The sequence below is a fragment of the Mauremys mutica genome, chromosome 8 (genome assembly GCF_020497125.1).
Source record: "Mauremys mutica isolate MM-2020 ecotype Southern chromosome 8, ASM2049712v1, whole genome shotgun sequence".
Lineage (NCBI taxonomy): Eukaryota > Metazoa > Chordata > Testudines > Geoemydidae > Mauremys > Mauremys mutica.
In genome coordinates this window covers 57,793,024-57,813,927 of record NC_059079.1, presented here as the reverse complement: position 1 = coordinate 57,813,927, position 20,904 = coordinate 57,793,024, and the positions used below count along the sequence as shown (strand labels likewise).

The window sequence follows — 20,904 nt, the reverse complement described above, 5'->3', positions numbered from 1 at the left end:
GGGAGCCCAGAGCCTTTTAAATCCCAGCCGCAGCCGGGAATCAGAGGGCTCTGGGCTTCCCGCTGCAGCAGGCAGCCCAGAGCCCTCTGATTCCCGGCCGGGCTGGGATTTAAAGGGCTCTGGGCTGCCTGCAACCGCGGGGAGCCCAGAGCCTTTTAAATCCCAGCTGCAGCCGGGAATCAGAGGGCTCTGGGCTTCCCGCTGCGGCGGGGAGCCCAGAGCCCTTTAAATCCCAGCCGCGGCCGGGAATCAGAGGGCTCTGGGCTGTCTGCTGCGGCGGGCAGCCCAGAGCCTTTTAAATCCCAGCCGCCGCCGGGAATCAGAGGGCTCTGGGCTGCCTGCAACCACGGGGAGCCCAGAGCCTTTTAAATCCCAGCCGCGGCCGGGAATCAGAGGGCTCTGGGCTTCCCGCTGCAGCAGGCAGCCCAGAGCCCTCTGATTCCCGGCCACGGCTGGGATTTAAAGGGCTCTGGGCTCCCCACGGTTGCAGGCAGCCCGGAGCCCTCTGATTCCCGGCTGCGGCTGGGATTTAAAGGGCTCTGGGCTGCCTGCAACCGCGGGGAGCGCAGAGCCTTTTAAATCCCAGCCGCAGCCGGGAATCAGAGGGCTCTGGGCTGTCTGCTGCGGCGGGGAGCCCAGAGCCCTTTAAATCCCAGCCGCGGCCGGGAATCAGAGGGCTCTGAGCTTCCCGCTGCAGCAGGCAGCCCAGAGCCCTCTGATTCCCGGAGGCGGCTGGGATTTAAAGGGCTCTGGGCTGCCTGCAACCGCGGGGAGCGCAGAGCCTTTTAAATCCCAGCCGCAGCCGGGAATCAGAGGGCTCTGGGCTGTCTGCTGCGGCGGGGAGCCCAGAGCCCTTTAAATCCCAGCCGCGGCCGGGAATCAGAGGGCTCTGGGCTGTCTGCTGCGGCGGGCAGCCCAGAGCCTTTTAAATCCCAGCCGCCGCCGGGAATCAGAGGGCTCTGGGCTGCCTGCAACCGCGGGGAGCCCAGAGCCTTTTAAATCCCAGCCGCGGCCGGGAATCAGAGGGCTCTGGGCTTCCCGCTGCAGCAGGCAGCCCAGAGCCCTCTGATTCCCGGCCGCGGCTGGGATTTAAAGGGCTCTGGGCTGCCTACAAACGCGGGGAGCCCAGAGCCTTTTAAATCCCAGCCGCAGCCGGGAATCAGAGGGCTCTGGGCTGTCTGCTGCGGCGGGGAGCCCAGAGCCCTTTAAATCCCAGCCGCGGCCGGGAATCAGAGGGCTCTGGGCTGTCTGCTGCGGCGGGCAGCCCAGAGCCTTTTAAATCCCAGCCGCCGCCGGGAATCAGAGGGCTCTGGGCTGCCTGCAACCGCGGGGAGCCCAGAGCCTTTTAAATCCCAGCCGCGGCCGGGAATCAGAGGGCTCTGGGCTTCCCGCTGCAGCAGGCAGCCCAGAGCCCTCTGATTCCCGGCCGCGGCTGGGATTTAAAGGGCTCTGGGCTGCCTGCAAACGCGGGGAGCCCAGAGCCTTTTAAATCCCAGCCGGAGCCGGGAATCAGAGGGCTCTGGGCTGTCTGCTGCGGCGGGGAGCCCAGAGCCCTTTAAATCCCAGCCGCGGCCGGGAATCAGAGGGCTCTGAGCTTCCCGCTGCAGCAGGCAGCCCAGAGCCCTCTGATTCCCGGCCGCGGCTGGGATTTAAAGGGCTCTGGGCTGCCTGCAACCGCGGGGAGCGCAGAGCCTTTTAAATCCCAGCCGCGGCTGGGATTTAAAGGGCTCTGGGCTGCCTGCAAACGCGGGGAGCCCAGAGCCTTTTAAATCCCCGCCGCAGCCGGGAATCAGTGGGCTCTGGGCTGTCTGCTGCGGCGGGGAGCCCAGAGCCCTTTAAATCCCAGCCGCGGCCGGGAATCAGAGGGCTCTGGGCTTCCCGCTGCAGCAGGCAGCCCAGAGCCCTCTGATTCCCGGCCGCGGCTGGGATTTAAAGGGCTCTGGGCTGCCTGCAACCGCGGGGAGCGCAGAGCCTTTTAAATCCCAGCCGCAGCCGGGAATCAGAGGGCTCTGGGCTTCCCGCTGCAGCAGGCAGGCCCGAGCCCTCTGATTCCCGGCCGCGGCTGGGGTTTAAAGGGCTCTGGGCTGCCTGCAACCACGGGGAGCCCAGAGCCGTTTAAATCCCAGCCGCGGCTGGGATTTAAAGGGCTCTGGGCTGCCTGCAAACGCGGGGAGCCCAGAGCCTTTTAAATCCCAGCCGCAGCCGGGAATCAGAGGGCTCTGGGCTGTCTGCTGCGGCGGGGAGCCCAGAGCCCTTTAAATCCCAGCCGCGGCCGGGAATCAGAGGGCTCTGGGCTGTCTGCTGCGGCGGGCAGCCCAGAGCCTTTTAAATCCCAGCCGCCGCCGGGAATCAGAGGGCTCTGGGCTGCCTGCAACCGCGGGGAGCCCAGAGCCTTTTAAATCTCAGCCGCTGCTGGGTTTTAAAGGGCTCTGGGCTGCCTGCAACCGCGGGGAGCCCAGAGCCTTTTTAATCCCAGCCGCAGCCGGGAATCAGAGGGCTCTGGGCTTCCCGCTGCAGCAGGCAGCCCAGAGCCCTCTGATTCCCGGCCGCGGCTGGGATTTAAAGGGCTCTGGGCAGCCCCGGCGGCGGCAGCGGCGGGGGGCGCTCCAAGCAGGGGAGAAAAAATATTGGTGGGGCAGAGCCCCTGCTTGGGATTTATTCATGGGGCTAAAGCCCCAGAGCCCCATATAAGTCGGCGCCTATGAATAGGTCCAATTTTTTCCAGGATAAATCTGCTTTTCAAGGTGATGTTATCCCTTCAATAACCACTCCCCTCCCTGTCTATTCTCTCCATTGGCCATAATCTTCTAGCTGTGCAGTTAGCAGTTTAAAGTACTAGCTCTTCCCATCTATTAATCCACAAATGGGAAGCATCATTCTAGTGTCTATCCAATATGATTGGCTGAGATGGCTTAGCGGCCAGGGGTCGGCAACCTTTCAGAAGTGGTGTGCTGAGTCTTCTTTTATTTACTCTAATTTAAGGTTTCGCGTGCCAGTAATACATTTTAACATTTTTAGAAGGTCTCTTTCTATAAGTCTATAATACATAACTAAACTATTGTTGTATGTAAAGTAAATAAGGTTTTTAAAATGTTTAAGAAGCTTCATTAAAAATTATATTAAAATGCAGAGCCCCCCCGGACTGGTGGCCAGGACCTGGGAAGTGTGATTGCCACTGAAAATCAGCTTGTGCGCCACCTTTGGCACGCATGCCATAGGTTGCCTACCCCTGGCTTAGCCAGTTAACGCCTGCGCCATTGGGTCTCACTTTGAAAATTATAAAATCTTTCCAAGAGGTAAAAATAGATGTGACAGTGTCATGCTATTATAAAGTAAGCTTATTGTTCATTAATGGCTCCAGATCCCTGGCTTAGTAATAACTTGCCTCCTCTACACAAAGGCTTTGGCTGTCCTGGAAGCTGATTTCATTCACCACTATGGTTTGATTTGGAAAGAACAGCCATTGTTCTCTATGGCTTTTACTGGATGGATGGGCAGTACCAGGTGGGAGATGCGGCTCCACAACCCACTCAGTTTGTCGGTGTCCATGTGGTTGTAGGAGCTGGGAGTGTTGGCATTGGTGAATTTGGCCCAGAGGAAATCACGGACTCTCTCCTCGACTTGCTGTAGGCCTATATTAGCCTCCAGCTTCTCTTCCTCCAGCAGGACTGTTAAGAGCAGTGCCACGTCTTTGAAGGCCGCGCTCTCATGGTCGCAGTACTTGTAAAAGATCAAGGTGGAGCCAGCTGGTAGCGACTCGAACCGGTGCACCACTGCGGCCCTCTTGCCCTCCTCAAAGCCGGTGCTCAGCTCATAATCTACCTCCAGTTTAGCTTTGTCGCTGTTGAGAGTGGCTTTACCAGCCCCGTCAACCTGGATGGTACTGGCACGGAGTGAGGTGGAGTAGGCATCTGCAATACGGTTGCTCAGGCACTTTAAGGTTTCTTCACCTTCACGGGCAGCAGTAAAGATTAAAATAGCTGGCTCGCTATGACTGGAAGTGTTGAGATGCCTCTGCAATAATTTTCGCCCTCTAACCCACAGGTAAGAGCTCTGGCCCGGAAAGCTGTCCTTCAGCTGGTTAAACCCGGACAAGAAGGCCTCCAAGGCTGGATTTTTTGGCATATGGTGGGGCTGGGAAGTATAGTAGCCATTGCAATATATGCTGAAACAAACCACAACTACCAGGACTCCCAGTGAAGCTGCAGGAGAGGCAAGACCTGTTAGAGAAGGTTGAGGGGAAGGGACAAGAGAGAGAGAGTGAAAGAGTCTGACATGAGTACAGCGGCATGCTGGAGGCTAGCACAGAGATATGCCTTTGTCTTCATCCATCTCCCAGACCCCAACATCTGCTTTCTAATGAAAATGATAGGCTCACCACATCAACCTAGTGATGGCCCTGAAAATGTTTAATGTAGCACTGAAAAAGAGCCCTCTTCCCTGAGGTGAGGGGACTTGCTCTGCCACTGAGCAGAGGGCCCTACAAACCCACAGACTGAGCTATGGCCCACAGCTTTGGAACCATGGCGTGAGATCCTACACGTTCCCTTGGGAAACTTCAGTCCTTTATGTGATTTATTGCCTTTTCCCCCTAGAATTTAATGCACCAAATCCCAATCCGACAGCACTTTTTCATAGCTCTTTTCTAATGCAGTTTTGTAGGCCATCAGTTTAGGGCACTCAGTGGCGTGGTGGAGCTGCTGGGTGCTCAGCCTTCCAAAATCCAGTCTGCTTACTATCTAAGGTACTTATATGGTCCCTAGTGCTGTAGTGTCTGAGTGCCTCACCATCTTCATTGGGCCTATCATCAACAGCCCTGTGCATGGGCGCCAACTTATATGGGCTCCTGGGGCTTTAGCCCCAGGAATATTCACAGACAGGGGCTCTGCTCCAGCAATATTTGGAGCTAGGTTTCTCCCCTGCTCTGCGCTGCCGGCAGCCCAGAGCCCTTTAAATCCCAGCCGCGGCTGAGATTTAAAGGGATCAGGGCTGCCTGCAACCGCGGGGAGCCCAGAGCCTTTTAAATCCCATCCGCGGCCGGGAATCAGAGGGCTCTGGGCTGCCCGCTGCGGGGGGGAGCCCAGAGCCTTTTAATTCCCAGCCGCGGATGAGATTTAAAGGGCTCTGGGCTCCCCGCCGCAGCGGGCAGCCCAGAGCCCTCTGATTCCCGGCCGCGGCTGGGATTTAAAAGGCTCTGGGCTCCCCGTGGTTGCAGGCAGCCCAGAGCCCTCTGACTCCCAGCCGGGGCTGGGATTTAAAGGGCTCTGGGATCCCCGCAGCTGCCAGCAGCCCAGAGCCCTTTGAATCCCAGCCCCTGGCTGCTGATTGCCCCCTCCCCAGACCCCTGCCCCAACTGCCCCCCAGGACCTCCACCCCCTAGCTAAGCACCACTGGTCCTTGTTCCCCGATTACCCCCTCCCGAGACCCTTGCCCCTAACTGCCCCTTGGGACCTCAGCCCCTATCTAAGCCTCCCTTCTCCTTGTCCCCAACTGCCCCCTCCTGAGACCCCACCCAACTTCCCCCCCAGGACCGCGCCCCCTACCTGTCCCCTGATAAACCTCCTAGACTCCCATGCCTATCCAATTGCTGCCTGTCCCCTGACTGCCCCTTCGAACCTCTGCCCCATCCAACCCCCCCTGCTCCTTGTCCCTTGACTGCCCCCCCGGAACTCCCTACCCCTTCTCCAACCCCCAAACCGCTTACTGTGCCACTCAGACCAGCATATCTGGCTCCGTGCAGCTCCAGACAGTTGCTGCCAAGCTCCCCCATGGAGCCCACAGCCCTCTCCCACCCGCAGCACCTGCCTGCCAGATTTGAACACCTCAAAATTCAGGAGTGCTCAAGCTCGGTTTGGGCAGCTTTTACTTCATTTCTCCCAAATCAGTTTCCCCTGCAAGGTGCCAACTGAAGGTGTTGGAGAACAGAGAGATCGGGTGGCCTCTTAATGCCTGGAAAAGAGACAAAGGCCGGAGGAGAGAGTGTCAGTGCCTGTGCGGACTTCTGGGAAGTGCACGGTGTGGAAGGGGATGCTGTGATGCTTTGGAACAATTCCATACAAAGCCAGTCAGGACTCTGGGGGAGCCTCCTCTCTCGGAGCATACTGTCTCCACGGCAAGAAGCTTACACCTTCCTGGGTCTGACCTCAGAGCATTCAGCATGCCCTTCCACGTCATGCACTTTCCAAAGTGAGTCTGCCCAGGCTGGTCCTGGGACAACCAGAGGGCCCTGCACCCCAACTCCGCAGTCAGATGTGACTCTCAGCCAGACAGTAAAACAGAAGGTTTATTAGATGACAGGAACACAGTTTAAACAGAGCTTGTTGGTACAGAAAACAGAACCCCTCTGTCAGGTCCATCTTGGGGGGTGGGGAGCCCAGAACCAAGTTCTGGGTCTCTCCCCATTTCCCCAGCCAGCTCCAAACTGACACTCCCTCCTCTGGCCTCTGTGTCTCTTCCGGACAAGGAGGCCACCTGATCTCTTTGTCCCCAACACCTTCAGTTGGCATCTTGCAGGGGAAACTGAGGCACCCACACAGTATTCAGAGAAAATATTAAGAACATTCCCACTTCATCACAACAGGTGCAACAAAATATAATACTGTATATTGAAGTAGGCAAGTGCTGCTTCTGACTTTCCACTTTTAATTGACCCTTGTAATCTTGTGGCACTGACGCGTTGTAGCTTCATTTTATATCTGCTTACAGGGCAGGAGCGGGGGGGCACCACCATTTTGGGCCCCACCAAAAATTATACAAACCTGCCGCCTATGGCCCTGTGAGGTAGGGATGTATTACTCCTGTCTTATGGATGGGAAACTAAGGCACAGAGATAGCAAGGCCCAGATCCGTATGGGTATTTAGGCCCCTCACTCTCATTGATTTAAATGGGAGTGAAGTGTCAGAGGGGTAGCCGTGTTAGTCTGGATCTGTAAAAGCGGCAAAGAGTCCTGTGGCACCTTATAGACTAACAAACATCTTGGAGCATGAGCTTTCGTGGGTGAATGACATGCATCCGACGAAGTGGGTATTCACCCACGAAAGCTCATGCTCCAATATGTTTGTTAGTCCAAATGGGAGTCAGGTGCCTAAATATCTTACCAGATCTGGGGCTAAGGGCCAGATTGTTAACTGTCTTTATTTAGACATTGCTGTGCTCAGCATTGCAATGCCTAACTGACTTGGAAGCCTAAATCTCATTTTCAAAAGGTATTTAGAATCCTAAAAGCCATTGGCTTTCAATGGGATTTTGCCCCCCCCCAAGTGCCTAAATCCCTTTTGCAAATGAGATTTAGCCTCACTCAGTTAGGCGGCACAAAGCTGAGTGCAGCAACACCTAAATACCTTTAATAATCTGGGCCTTCGAGAATTGCCCAAGATCCCACACATGCCAAACAGAGGATTGAATCCTGGTCTCCTAAATCCCAGACTAGCCACCTAGCCACTGGACCAGCCTCAGCCTTTTAGCTCAGATCTTAAAGATTTAGCAGCTTAACTTCAGTCAACTTTTCTTAAAATCTTTGCCACTATTGCCGAGTACAAGTACCCTGTTGGTATTTATTTTAAAGAGACAGTGGCCACCTCACGATGTCCCTGCAGGAAGGAGGGGACAAGTTACTTGGAGGGCCCTGTCATTGTTGCCAAGCCCTGGTGCTGTGGGGTTGGGTTATGGGGAAGGAAGCATACCTTCCTGCACAGCGAGCTGGCGTGTCCCTGCACGCCTTTCCATGCCCTGGGAACTTTAGGGAAATCCCATGTATTATGGGACTGAGCCCAGACGCACCTTCGTTATGGATGAGAGCTGCTTTCCATTTCAAACCCACTTCTCTAAAATCCCCATTAAACTAAATTTGCAGCAGTTTTCGCAAATCCTGGGCCAAAGGGTTAATCCACCTCCGCAAGAGCCTCCCGTCAACACAGGGGGTTAGGTTGGTAAAACCACATCACTCAGGGGTGTGGATTTTTCACACCACTGAGTGATGCAGCTATACCGATGTAAGTTTGTAGTACAGACCTGGCCTGAGAGGCCTGAGTGAAAGGTCTGAATGTGTTTCGTTATCTGATCCTGGTTGCTGACTGTTTCCAAGGGAACTGTGAACAATGAAACGCACAAGGAAACCTTCCCGTTCTCACCATTTCCTAAAAAGGACTTCTCCTTCTCTGGCGTTGCTTCCTCCCTGGTCTCTGTCTCTTGTGGATGGGCTTCAGCCTCTAACTTCCCCGCTGTGGGTCAGATATTTTAAAAAAAGGGAGATGAAGTTTGCCACTCACTAGCAAAGGCAAAAATCAGTCTAATCACACTACTAACAATAAAGTCTGCATCCATAGAACACAAGACAAATCTGTGAGACTGCTTTCAGCTGCAGACACCTCTGCTTTGGGAGGCTGTCATCACCCTGCAAAGAATGGAAAGGAACATGCAGCTTTTTAAAGCCCCTCACAATTTCCCTTCTTCCCAAGCAGAAGAGAGTCCCACTCAGTGAGAATGAGCCAGCTGGGATCTGTGCTGAGCTGGAGATAGCTTCATCCCTGCTCAGCTCTTTAGAAATGGCAGCTTGCCCCTGGGTCAGCTCAGCCTCCAAATCTTGGGTAGGGCAAGGATCTTCATAAGATGCTCCACCAGCAAGTATCAGTGGGGATGGGGCAGAGAGGCTGATGAGAGTTGTTCCTTACGCAGCTAAGGTCTCTGCAATAGCTGCAAAGCTGGGTGAAATGTCCTACAAACAGAAGCTGCCCTCGATTGTGATTAAATGCTTAAAGTGAGGTTCTGCTCTGAAAAGTGTCTGTTTTCGAACTGAACGTTCTCAGAATAGCTCTGCTCTCGGTTTGTGCTCAGTCAGACCTGCTGAGTTTAGTGACAAAAGTACATTCTTGCTGCTCATTACTTCGGAACCAGCGCAACCCAGAGAGAGTGAGCTAGAGCAGCAGTTCTCAGCCAGGGGCCTGAGGCCTCCTGGGGGGCCCCGAGCAGGTCTCAGAGGGTCCACCAAGCAGGGCCGGCATTAGACTCACTAGAGCCCAGGTCAGAAAGCCGAAGCCCCGCCGCCCTGAGCCCTGCCACCTGGGGCTGAAGCCAAAGCATGAGCAACTTAGCTTTGCGGGGCCCCTGTGGCATGGGACCCCAGGCAATTGCCCTGCTTGCTACCCCCAAAACCGGCCTTGGCTTTTATATAGGGGTGCTGGAACAATTTGTACAGTGGGGGTGCTGAGAGCCATTGAGCCAAACTGTAAACCCTGTATGTGATGGAAACCACTTCAAGCCAGGGGATGCAGCCGCACCCACATCTTCTCTACTTCCCTAGTTGTTGTACAGCTGGGTCGTGGAGTTTTTATAGGATGTTGGGGGAGTCTCAGAAAGAAATAGGTTGAGAACCTCTGAGCTAGAGTCTGTTCTAACTTATGCATCATCAACAGGATTATTACTAACTTTCAAACAGTCACATTTGTGTGTCAATTTATTGAAGGTCATCTGGTTGTACAGGTGTCACTGAGGTCACACTTTGGCCTGCAGAACCATTTCTGCTGCTCGTGGGGGTGATGATACACAAGAAGGAAATAACTAGGGCCGGTTGAACATTTTCCATTCAGAACTGTTTTCCAATGGAAAACTCGGGTTTCAATGAAACAAAACTATTCATGAACAAAGCCCCTGGTTCTTGTGAAGACTTTCAACTTTTTGTTGGAAAAAACAAACCTGCAAAAACCAAAGAAGAGCTTTCGTTTTACAATTAAGTCTAAATTTTCCACAGAACAGAAACTCATTTGCTGACCAGCTGTAGAAGCAACCATGTTGATTCTGAGGCCAGAATGAGTTTGCCGGGCTTGCAATCTGGGAAAACATCTTCCTACTTGTAAACCCAGCACAGGTGATCTGCAATCCTTGACTGAGAGACAAAACCCTCAATGCCATTCTTACAAAGCCCCTTTTCAGAGATTAACCACACATTAAGTTGAAGGCAAGGGATCTGCAGAGACCTTAAACATGGCAGCACTTTGTCATGCAAACTACTGTTGACTCACCTTCAGTCAAGTGTCTCTTCCTTGCTGTGTCTTGGGGTCTCTCTCCCTCCTTGTTTGAGATACTCTCTTTCATTGGTTCCAGGAAGTCTGCAGATGGAAGTGTAGTTTCTTGGATTATGGTATCTCGTGGCTCTCCTCTGGGGGTGGGTACACTGTTCTCCTCTTCTGTTGGGGGTTCCCCTATGATTTTCTCCTCCAGAGCAACTGGCACTGAATGTGTTTTCCTTTCACCTAAGGAAGATACCAGGTCTTTGTCTAGGGAATAGTCTGGTAAACTCATTGTGTTAAGGTTCAGAAGACCTGGAGACTCCTCAGTGTTTGTTTTCAGAGAAATTCCATCAGAACTCACTGGCCTTCCCTCTGAGGAATCCTCTTCATTTACTGCGGAGGGGCTTCCAGACGCACTGTTTGTCTCTAGGGGACCTAGTGTTTCTATTTCTGGGGAGGTTTTCAGTTGGACAGAACCAGAATCTTCAATCATCTTTTCTTGGTGGATCCTCAATACATTTTCATCTTCTTGGACCTGGGAAGTCCTCTCCTCCTCTCTTCTCATCAATTCTTGGGCCGGGTAGGCTGTGGGATCAAAAAGTCAAATACTGTTTATTTTCTTTAATATAATGGTCAAGAATACTGAGTTGCTGACTAGTTTTCTATAAAGTCTCACCAAAACTCCTAGTCCTATACGCTCCAAAATTGACACACAACAAGAATGGGGATGAGATTCCCATGACTCCTCACCACCAATGAACTACACTGGGCCATCTTCATAGAGATCTCAACCTGGCCTCTAAATTTGTGCCTGCAACTCTGCAAATACAATAATTTGTTCACACTAATGGACCTGCAAAGATTGGATCCTGGCTATTTTAGAAATTTACCCCTCTTTCTGTACTCTGCACCCAGCTGTCAAGACCAGCCGGGACATATAAATGGTCACCAAGGGTCTTAGGTGGAAGTCTCTTGACTCTGAAAGTATAGTCCATCAAATTGCAGAATATGTCATAAGGCCTAACTATGTATCTGGGGTTTCCCTAGTTGGTATGTCAAGGAGAAGAGGATGTAGATTATGTTTTGTGGTTTGGGGAATTTCTACTAGTGGTGTTGACATGGTAGCAGATTGATCTGAGTGAATTCAAAACATTTCTTTGCAACTACTGTACATAAAAAATGTAACTTGCTTCTGCTATATTTCTGATCCTTTTTCATTGACTTTCTGTGGTTGTTCTACCAAAGAATTTAGGTTTGTTTGCAGAAACAGAAATGTAAAGCAAATATTAGAGAATATTTGCACAAAGGAAGTTTTGAACTTGTAAATATGAGTATCTGTGCCAGGAACTTGAATCTTAGGGCAGGTCTACACTAAGGGCGGGGGTCGAACTAGGGTACGCAAGTTCAGCTACGTGAATAGCGTAGCTGAACTCGAAGTACCCTAGTTCGAACTACTTACCCGTCCAGACGCCGCGGGATCGAAGTCCGCGGCTCCAAGGTCGACTCCGCCACCGCCGTTTGCAGTGGTGGAGTACCGGAGTCGACCGGAGCGCGCGGGGAGTTCGAACTATCGCGTCCAGATTAGACGCTATAGTTCGAACTCCGAGAAGTCGAACTCACCGCGTCGACCCGGCAGGTAAGTGTAGACTAGCCCTTAGACTTCCAATCAGGGAACAAACAACAGGTATAAGTGAGCTATAGGATCTAGCAAAACTACCCAACATGGTTCAGATTTCAAATACTGAATATCTGCAACAACCTGCTCACAAAAAATCTACAGCTCAAGAACTATTATCGTATGGAAATTATTCAGCAAATAATTTTGAATACAAAATAAACCTGACAAAATTGTAAGATGCTCCCAGACAATTCAAGAACAGTGAAAAAATATATCTTTGTTGAATACAATCTTTACTGTGAATTACTCACTGAATTCTTTTAGCACTGGTGTAGATTGGGTAAAGTGATCCTATGTGTTCAGGAGTTCTCTGGGGGTAAGGGGAACTGTCATTTATCTGTTTTACACTAGCACAGTGGTTCTCAAACTTATTTGATCGCGCCCTCTTCACTGTGTCTGTAGTAGTTTACGCCCCACACCACACCAGTCCATATACTGATAAAAACAATCAACTTGCAATTCTCACTAAATATGAAAAATGGTAAGGCACTGATTCAAACAGAGTCAACAGTCCATTGTAATAAGAGCAAAACAACACTGAAATTGTGGTTGATGCTTACAATTAAAGGTGCACCTAGTGTCACAGCAAACAGATTAACCTACAAATGGCAACGACTCTGTATAATGCTATTCATTCTTACCAGAAATCTGTCAAAATGCACAGTGGGGACCTGAGGACCTGCTATGTTTGGAGGAATCAACTTTGCTAGTTATTCATTGCTGTGGGTAAAATGTGCACAGTTTTTTCCCCCTAAAGCTTCTCACACCCAATTTGAGAACCTCTGTACTAGAAAATAAAAGTACGCAGTATACATAGAAACAAAAATAAATTGTCCAGTTAGGCTTCTGAATACCCAAGTTGTGCACAGGTAATTGGTGTGAGGATCACTCTGGTTTACATATGCAAAATCTGGGGCCAGCAAGCTAGAGGCCATGTGTTGAACAGTTGGTCTATGATGTGGCCAGCTATAATTTCCTGGTCTCTGTGGAATTTGGATCTCAGACCTGATCCAATTCTTCTTTGTATGGAAAACATGTCCCCCACAGGGGTTCTGGAACAATTTTATAGTGGGGGTACTGAGAGCCACTGAACCAAACTGTAAACCCTGTATATAATGAAAATCACTTCAAGCCAGGGGGTGCAGCAGCAGCACCCCCAGCACTCCTATTTCCAGCACCTATGGTCCCCTAAGTCCACAACACACTCACTTCTCAAACATAACCATATTCATGTTCTTAGGAAACTGGGAACTTTAAATTCAGCTCTGCTTCCATTAGTTAGTTCATCTGCAATAAAAGCTACTTTGTTAATTGCCCCAAATATTGGCCTGTGGGACCTCTGCCCACCTCTGCGTGAAGCTTGATTGCTTCAGAGATCAGAAGGAGGGATAGCTCACTGGTTTGAGCATTGGCATGCTAGACCCAGGGTTGTGAGGTCAATCCTTGAGGTGGCCACATAGGGATTTGGGGTAAAAAATCTGTCTGGGGATTGGTCCTGCTTCAAGCAGGGGGCTGGACTAGATGACCTCCTGAGGTCCCTTCCAACCCTGAGATTCTATGAAAGAAATTCCCCTCTATCCTCTACAGGAGAGCACAATTAGGTAACTGTACTGTGTTGAGGTGCAGGATGGAAAAGGTTCTCTTGGTCTGAAGCATTGATCACTGTCATGGATAGAACCTAGGATAGGTATCTATGGCCTTGTCAACACAGGGATGGCTTGTTCTCACAGGACTCTGAAATTCAAACCGCAAGCTTTGCTTTAACTATGAGAGTGACTGTCAGGGGCTTCCTTTTATTAAACAGGAAATATAGAAATGAAACAGGCTTTTTCCTTTCCAGGTTTTAGTTTCATTGAGGAGATTTTCTCTTCCGGTGTGTCTGAAAATGCAGTAGCTAGGGACTATAGCACTGGAGACATGCATGGAACTCCCTTAAGACTCAGCTTTTCAAGGAGAACTTTGTTTAAACACAGATGCCCCCGCACGCGCACACACACGCACCAGAATCCAGCCCATCTCTGCAAGCGTTCACTCACTGTGACCCCACCCTATTCTTAAAGGGCCAGCTCCCATTTCTCTTATTATATAACTAGTAACAATGACAAATACAACAGTACACAAATATTAAAAATTATTATTAAATATGAACCTATTTCTAAAACATCTATTCCAGGGGCCTCACATTCACACCAGACTTACTCCGGTGAGGATCCTGGTCTCCATTTTCTGCCATTCTCTTGATCGTTTGGTGTTTTGGTTTCTTGACTAGATTGTTACACTTCCTGATTAGGTCATACAGACGCCTGCTATCTTCTTTCTGGTCCGAATAGCTTGATTAGTCTCAACCAGCTCGTGGAGACCATCCCCTGAGCCAACTAAATACAAAGAATAAAGCAATGACTCATACTAGGAAACTTGAGACCTTCCCCACCACCACCAAAGCCATTAATAAAGCTGTTTGGAGCTGTGTGAGCCTGTTACCTTATGATGGAATATACCGAGATGCACCTCAGATAATCAGTGACATCTGAACACTTCAGGCCTAGTGCTGTTAACAAGCTGCTAATATGACTGTAAAGGTGTTCAACTGGGTCTATATGTTAAGATAACTTGACTGGAAAAAAAAACCACTTTTGCCCATGTAGACAGAGCCCACGTAGACCAGGCCTAAGCCCTTATATCTGAATCCCATTGGTGGGGCGGTGATTTGGGAAGTCACACTGTACCTGTCAGTGCTGTCTCTGTGGTCAGAGGACTTCAATCTCCAGGGCTGTTGCACCAGCAATTTAATCCACTCATTTAAAATATGTTTGAATCAAACTGCCACACACAGAATATAAATGCTGGGGGGTGGGAGGGAGAGTGTTGAAAGGAAAAGGAAAAAGGAGGCATGCCTCTCAACCTGCTAAGGTGTAAGAATGTGAGCCTGACTTTTGAACAGTCACAAAGGCCCTAAGTGAGGGAAGGACACAAATAACACAGAAGAGCGATGTGGGATTCAGTTTCTTCACGTAATAATGTTTTCTATTGTTTCAGTTTCAAGATGATGCATTTTGTGATGCCAATCATGTATAGTCAACACTAGTGAGCAATGGATCCTGTTTTCAGACTTGGCTAAGAGGAATGAGTAAGTACATGGGCAATTGAAAAGAGAAACTTTCCCTGATGGCAATCGGCTTGCATACAAGATTTCTGCTTAGTACAGGATCTATATGCACAAGACCAGTAGTCTGTGCCCTCTGTCCCTCATACAGAGTCTAGTAAGAGACTTCCCCACACCAGATGGCTTACCGTCTCTATTGTCATGCCCTCTAACTGAAGGCAATACCATATTTGGAGTTAAACAAAACTGCTCCCTATGGAGGCAAGTGGTCAGATTTACAGCTCACCCCCCAGGAATTTCTGCACTCTGCCGCCCACTCCAACCCACCACATTTTGATTCCTCCTTTGTGTTATTTAGAAAGAGCAGGAAGTGAGAAATTAAAAGTACAGTAACTCCAAGAGTTGAACACTTACTTGTGTGGATTGCAGCAGCTGCTCTTGGCGGGGATTTCTTAGCAGAGGGGTTGTTACAGGCGGATCCAAACTGCTCCCTCCACAAACGTCCCAAGGGCCCTTCAGTTTCGATGTTAGAGGGAAAACAGATCCTCTCAAATACACACACCCATAAACTCTTAATCCTTCCACTGTCAACGTGACAGTGAACTTTGCACCCATCCAAGGTGCCATAGTGTGGAATGCTGGGATATGTAGTTCTGCCCCCACTCTTTGACTACAGCCACGTTTCTTTGAATGACTAGTCCCTAGTTGTAGATCAGTCAGTGGCTTTGTTCTGATTACAAACATGTATTTTCAGGAAATAACTCATCTGTTTGGACTTATTTACAGAACTCTACAATTGTACAGAGCATCCTTCAAACAGACTATCTCAAACCACTTTAGATGTTAAATAATAGAATTAAATTTATTGCAGCAGCAGCAGCATGGCAAATTCCAAAGGGACCTAGCCTCCTTGCAGCTCAAGTGGATCTTGAGATCAGATGGATCTCTAGCTCAGTCCTTAAGTTGGTCTGGCTGGATGTTCAGTCTATGTCTGTCATTCATTACCTTATAGCACCACCGAATTGCCACCAAGCAGCCTCCAGATAATCCTCCAGATTATAGCCAGCTCAGTATTAACCTATCTCTATGGGACACTGAGCAGGTGGCAACTGTTAAATACTTAAGAAGCATCATAGACAGTGCTGAAGGATGCTCAAAAGATGTGGATGCTTGTATAGCAGGAGCTACTGCCATATTTCAAGCCCTTCAGTGATCTCTGTGGGGACATCATGACATTAAGCTTGCTATGAAGCTGCAGATCTATAGAACCCTGGTTACACCAACTTTATGGTACAGCAGTGAAATATGGACATTGAGGAAGGCTGAAGAGAGTGGATTGATGTTTTTGATTCTTCATCAGCTGCTCCATATTAAGAAGCAGAACAAGATCAGCAATGAGGATATTAACTGAATCCAGCAACTGTCTCTGTCAGCCCTGGTGACTTTCTTGGTACAGACCTATTATTAGGATGGAAGACCAATTAACAGAATTACAACAGAGGGAGAAATTATTAAGAGGTATAAGGCAAGGGAGAAAAGAGGCAATTTATGTAAGTAAAAAAAAAATACAGAAGCAAAGAAACTAAGACATCACACTCTGGGCCATGTGTCCATGGAGTCAGTTCCTGTGGGCTGAAAAACGAAACTAGAACTGGCCAATGGGGGATTAGGAAGGGAGTGGTGCACTGAGTGATGCGGCTGGAAAATCACTGATCAGTCAGTATGTACAGCACTGGCAGTGTAAAACAGAAAGTGGGAAAGAAAAATCAGGGAAGCCAAGATTTATTGTTTTATTTTCTGGAACTCAAAACATCCCCATTTAGAAAATAAAGTGTCCAGCCCTTTTCCCAGTGGCCTTCCTTGCATAGGGTCACTTCATTAAGCCAGCCTTGTAGAATGCTACTCTAAAAGGCTCCAGACTGGAGCAGGTGCAAAAAGGTCACTTCAGTGTTAAAGATGGGACTGTTCAAATGTTACTATTAAGCTAGGCAGCTTAAGAAGCAAAACTAAGCTGGAGTCAAGGGCCTTTTGTTTTTATCCCCTTCACTGATCTTTTAACAAATTTTCAAAGCAGATTCATCTATTTAGTCATACCAAGGAATGCACTCACAGAGGGCGTTATTTAGAAACTGGTTTGAAAATGTTCTCCTGTATATGAGAGCAGCATGCTTCTTCGATACGCTTCCATTCACCTCTGGATGCACTGACAGGGCTGACCGTAAGAATGAGCTATTGCATGGATACTCAGCGGTTTAAGGGCTCCTCAACTCCTTCTAGCAAAAGGAGAGGAGAAAGAAAAAAGCCAAAGCCTGAAACCCACTCTCTTGGAACTTGGAGCCTCACAAAATGGAAGGGCATAGCACAGGCTGAGATGCACTGAAGGAGAATCTATTCTGTTTGTGTTCTTATACATCTGGTACATGGCTCACAGACATATAAAACATGTCTTTCTGGGTCATGCTGCATAATCTTTTCCTTAATCCACATTTCACAAACAAAATGTATTTGCCACTCTCATAAATTAATAGATTTTAAGGCCATGCATTTTCCCATTATATGGGGTATTAATTTTCAAATTATATCTCACAAGGCATATTTTGTACAAAGATTATTACAGTAGAGTGTAGGGTGTGAATACAGGAATGCATTCAGTCACACAAGCTTGAAAACATAAAGCTAAACAGTTTTTGAGTTACAGGTGATTATAAACTACTCTGATTGGAAATGTTGACTTTGTCTAATTTTCTTTGTCTCCATCTAGCAAAATTATAACTTGTCACAATCCTGTTGTGTTTTGATAGGTGTATATATATTGTCACTTAGCAACATTAACTTTTTTTTAAACTAAGGTTTTTGGGGTTTTTAGAAATATACCAAGTTAAAGAAGGGTCAACAAATCAGTTTGTAGCACAGTACTCCACTAGATTACGCAGAGCATATCTTGAAGTGCCGCTTTCATTTACAGTCAGTAACCCACATAATTTAATTCTTGTAAAGCCCTTTGAGACCTTCAGATGAGGTGAAATGTAAAGGTCTTACCTGCATATTTAGTAGATGAATCTATGAAAGATTATAATTAATTTACTAGATCTCTTTCTGCATAGCTCTGTGGACTTTAAAACCTCAAGATTAGATGATTATCTGTTACATCCTTTTGTATTGCTTAATAAGACAATGCTCAAATTCTTTGTTCTCCTATTCCATTTTAGAAGACTGACAGTTCATACATCTATTCCTGGCATAAAAGAAGGCATGCATAATTTACATAACAAAATTTCACTTGCTTCTAAACATAAATTGAACTTCTAGAGCACACTTGTACAACATTATTTAACACTTCTTTCTTCTTTAATAAACATCCCACTTGAGAGGTAGAGAGACTAGGAAATGAGGAAAGCTGTCATCCCACATTCTTGCTTAAGAAGTGCTCATAGCATATCCATGTCTCCCCAAACACAATTTATAACCTTGCAGTACAAAAAAGGCATCTTCCTGTTATATATATTCTAAATAAGATGGACTTTGCTGAAGAAATCACAGGAAGGAAATGCTCCCTTCCTCCTACCCATCCCCTTTCAGGAAAATGTAAACCCTTTAGGACCTCTTCATTTTGCAGTTAAATTTGCCTTTCCTAAATCGTGTTTACAGATATTCTTTGCTCAAATCCATATGAGCAAAATAAACCAAATAATGATCTTGAATTTATATCACAGCTTGTATCCAGAAGATCCCAGATAACTTTATATGCTGTATTAGTAAAATCCTCTGGAGGTGACACATGCATGTGGTTAAAAATGGTACTTAAAAAAATCAAACTTCCCTACTGTATGTTATAGGAATACTACTACTATATGTTATTAGTCTTTAATCTGAGCATCTCATAGCACTTTTACATATATTAGTGAATTGCAATTGTAACAACCCTCTGACGTAGGTATTTTATTAGTCCCATTTTATAGCAAAACTTAAGTACAGAGTCATTAGGCCACAATCCAGCAAATGCTTACGTTTGGGAGCAACTTTATACAATGTGTAGTTCCAGTGACTTCAAGGGGTTACTCATGGGAGTCAGGTTTAGCGTGTGTAACAGCTTGTCCAAATTCAGGCAAGAAAGCCAAGAAAAGAACTCTGCACTCCAAGTCCACCTCATTGCCTTCACTGGCATGCTTGTGTGGGTCTAGCTTGTGCATTGCCCTCAACAGGAGCAATGCAAGGCCCAATCAGCGTCACTTTTGTTGCTAGCTCCTTTCACAAGCCATTCACATTTCAGAGTCCTGTGAGAAGCTTCCCAGAACCATTTCCAATGCTCTCGGCTCTCGTAACTGCTGGATTTTCCAAAGCTACATATGGGGGTCATATTCGATCCAAGAGCTTCCAGCAGCACCATCAGGGGGAGGAGGAGGGTTGGGGTGAGCCTTTTTTAAAGCCTATTGCAGAGACTATAGCCCAGCAAATCCCCAGGGCAGCAAGGACCCACCCTGCTCGCTCCTTTTTGGGGAGGGCTTCCCCCTCCCCCTGGACTCGCTGGGGCAGCCACTGCCACTCTCCCATAGATGCGGGAGCTAGGTGAGCTGCTGCACCCCCTCCTTTGACGTGGTTCCCATCACATTCCGGGTTTACAGTTCGGTTCAATGGCTCTCAGCACCCTCCCCCCACTACATAAATTGTTCCTGCGACCCATCGCTTGACCCTTGCTTTGCTGAGATGCCTGGAGGGAAGTGGTAGAAAACGGGGCAAGCGGACTTTCAGGGGAACTGGTGGATCTCCGCTCACTGCGAGCCCCCGCCTCTGGGGGAAAGGGGACGGAGGGAGGATAGGGAGAAGGAAGGATAGAAAAGGGGGTAGAGGGGAAGAAAGAGGGAGCTGGGAGCGGATCGACAGATCCAGCTCTTGACTGTTGGGCAGAGCTGCTGCTGGAGCCGCAGGTTTCTCCGCAGCTAGAGCTGGGACGGGAGAGACAGGGGCTGAACGAGCCAGGCCACGCCAGAGCGTTCGGCCTTAGGCGGGCGGGGGTGCTGCGGCCTCACGTCCCGTGACTTCCTCCCAATGAGGAGGGAGGCCGCGCCGGAAAAGCACCCCACGAGAAACGCCCCTCAAAATGGCGGCCGCCCGGAGGAACGGGTTCCCCTAATAAACTTCCGCCCCTCAACATGGCCGACAGGAAGTGAGATTATCGAAGCAGCAGAGCCCATCACCAGCGGGCTGCGGTGCGGCGGCTTCAGCCCGAGGAGGAGTGCGGCGGGGGGCGTATCCGGATGGAAACGCGGCTGGCGGAGGAGGCGTTCCGCGAGGACGAAGGCGGGAGAGCCGAGAAGGAGCGAACGCCGAGAGGAGCCTATTATCTGCGATCCAGGCAGCCGCTGCGCCAGGAAGCGGTGGAGATGCAGACACGGCAGAGAACCGGGGCTAAGCAGCCGGGGCCGGAGACCAGGCGGCGGGACGCCCAGGCTTCGGAAAGTGAGTGACTGGGCAGCGGTTGCCGACCCGCGCGTCGCGCCCCTGCTGTATCCTGTGGTTCGGGGCACGCTGGGGTGCGGTGAAGGGACGCGGGCGGGGGCCTCGGAGCGCTGCGGGATGCCCAGGGGGGAGGGAGCGGTGTAATGGGGGGCGCGGGCATGATCCCGTACCGGCGTGGGGGGGGGGTGGATAGGCCGTGTCCCGTTCGCCCGGGAGAGGAGGGCGCCCTGGTCTCTGCCTCATCCGGTCCCTGCAGCCGGTCGGGCTCCGTGGGGCGGGGCGGGGCCCGGGGGGAGGGGGTGTGTCAGGGTCCTGAGCCCCCATTGGGTTCAGTGAGAGCTGCCGTGCTCAGCATCTAGGCTGGGGATCGGGGGGCATCACCGTGGTGTGGGTCACGGTGCACCCCGTGTGTGTGCGTGCTGGACCCGCCACGTGCGGGTCTCCCCAGGGGAGAGGCACCGCGTGGCTGCGGCACGCTGGGGCTGGGTTGGGGTTCCTTTCCCCGTACCCCGCGTCTCAGCTTCTCCCTGAGTTTGCCTGCCACGTGCCCGGAGGGGACAGCTTAAACGCAGCAGACTTTACTTCTGTCATATGTAGCTAAACGGCTTCAGAGGGGCAGGTGAATGAAATGCAGGCAGCAAAAGTCTCCTTCGCTAGCAGG

At 49.7% G+C, this 20,904-nt stretch overlaps 2 protein-coding genes across 3 annotated transcripts in view; one reads left to right on the top strand and one right to left on the bottom strand.

Annotated features, from left to right (window-relative positions):
• Positions 1-3,111: 3,111 nt before the first annotated feature.
• TOR1AIP2 (torsin 1A interacting protein 2) lies at positions 3,112-20,026 on the bottom strand. Of its 2 annotated transcripts, XM_045028637.1 has the most exons (6): positions 18,794-20,026; positions 15,201-15,299; positions 13,883-14,058; positions 10,018-10,590; positions 8,131-8,220; positions 3,112-4,220 (listed from the first exon to the last, which is right to left on the bottom strand). In XM_045028637.1, exons 3-6 carry the CDS (start codon positions 13,914-13,916, stop codon positions 3,436-3,438), a joined length of 1,482 nt encoding a protein of 493 aa, XP_044884572.1. In that variant the 5' UTR covers positions 13,917-14,058; positions 15,201-15,299; positions 18,794-20,026; the 3' UTR covers positions 3,112-3,435. The 2 variants fall into 2 exon arrangements, with proteins under 2 accessions (XP_044884572.1, XP_044884573.1); XM_045028638.1 differs by lacking the exons at positions 8,131-8,220; positions 18,794-20,026 and having other exon boundaries at positions 15,201-15,788.
• The window catches only part of LOC123376558 (torsin-1A-interacting protein 1-like), a 20,154-nt gene continuing 19,122 nt past the window's right edge, over positions 19,873-20,904 (top strand). The window contains exon 1 of the mRNA XM_045028636.1: positions 19,873-20,243. Coding sequence (XP_044884571.1) covers positions 20,042-20,243 — 202 coding nt within the window. The 5' untranslated portion in view covers positions 19,873-20,041. The remainder of the gene's footprint in view (positions 20,244-20,904) is intronic.

Bases quoted from the DNA above. Each gene is read 5' to 3' on its own strand.
- TOR1AIP2 (XM_045028637.1), bottom strand. From the start codon at position 13,916: ATGGCAGAAAATGGAGACCAGGATCCTCACCGGA. The intron at 10,591-13,882 runs GTAAGTCTGGTG...TTGATCCCACAG, and splicing joins AGACCAGGATCCTCACCGGA to CCTACCCGGCCCAAGAATTG. The intron at 4,221-8,130 runs GTGAGAACGGGA...CTTCTCTAACAG, and splicing joins GAAGTCCTTTTTAGGAAATG to GTCTTGCCTCTCCTGCAGCT.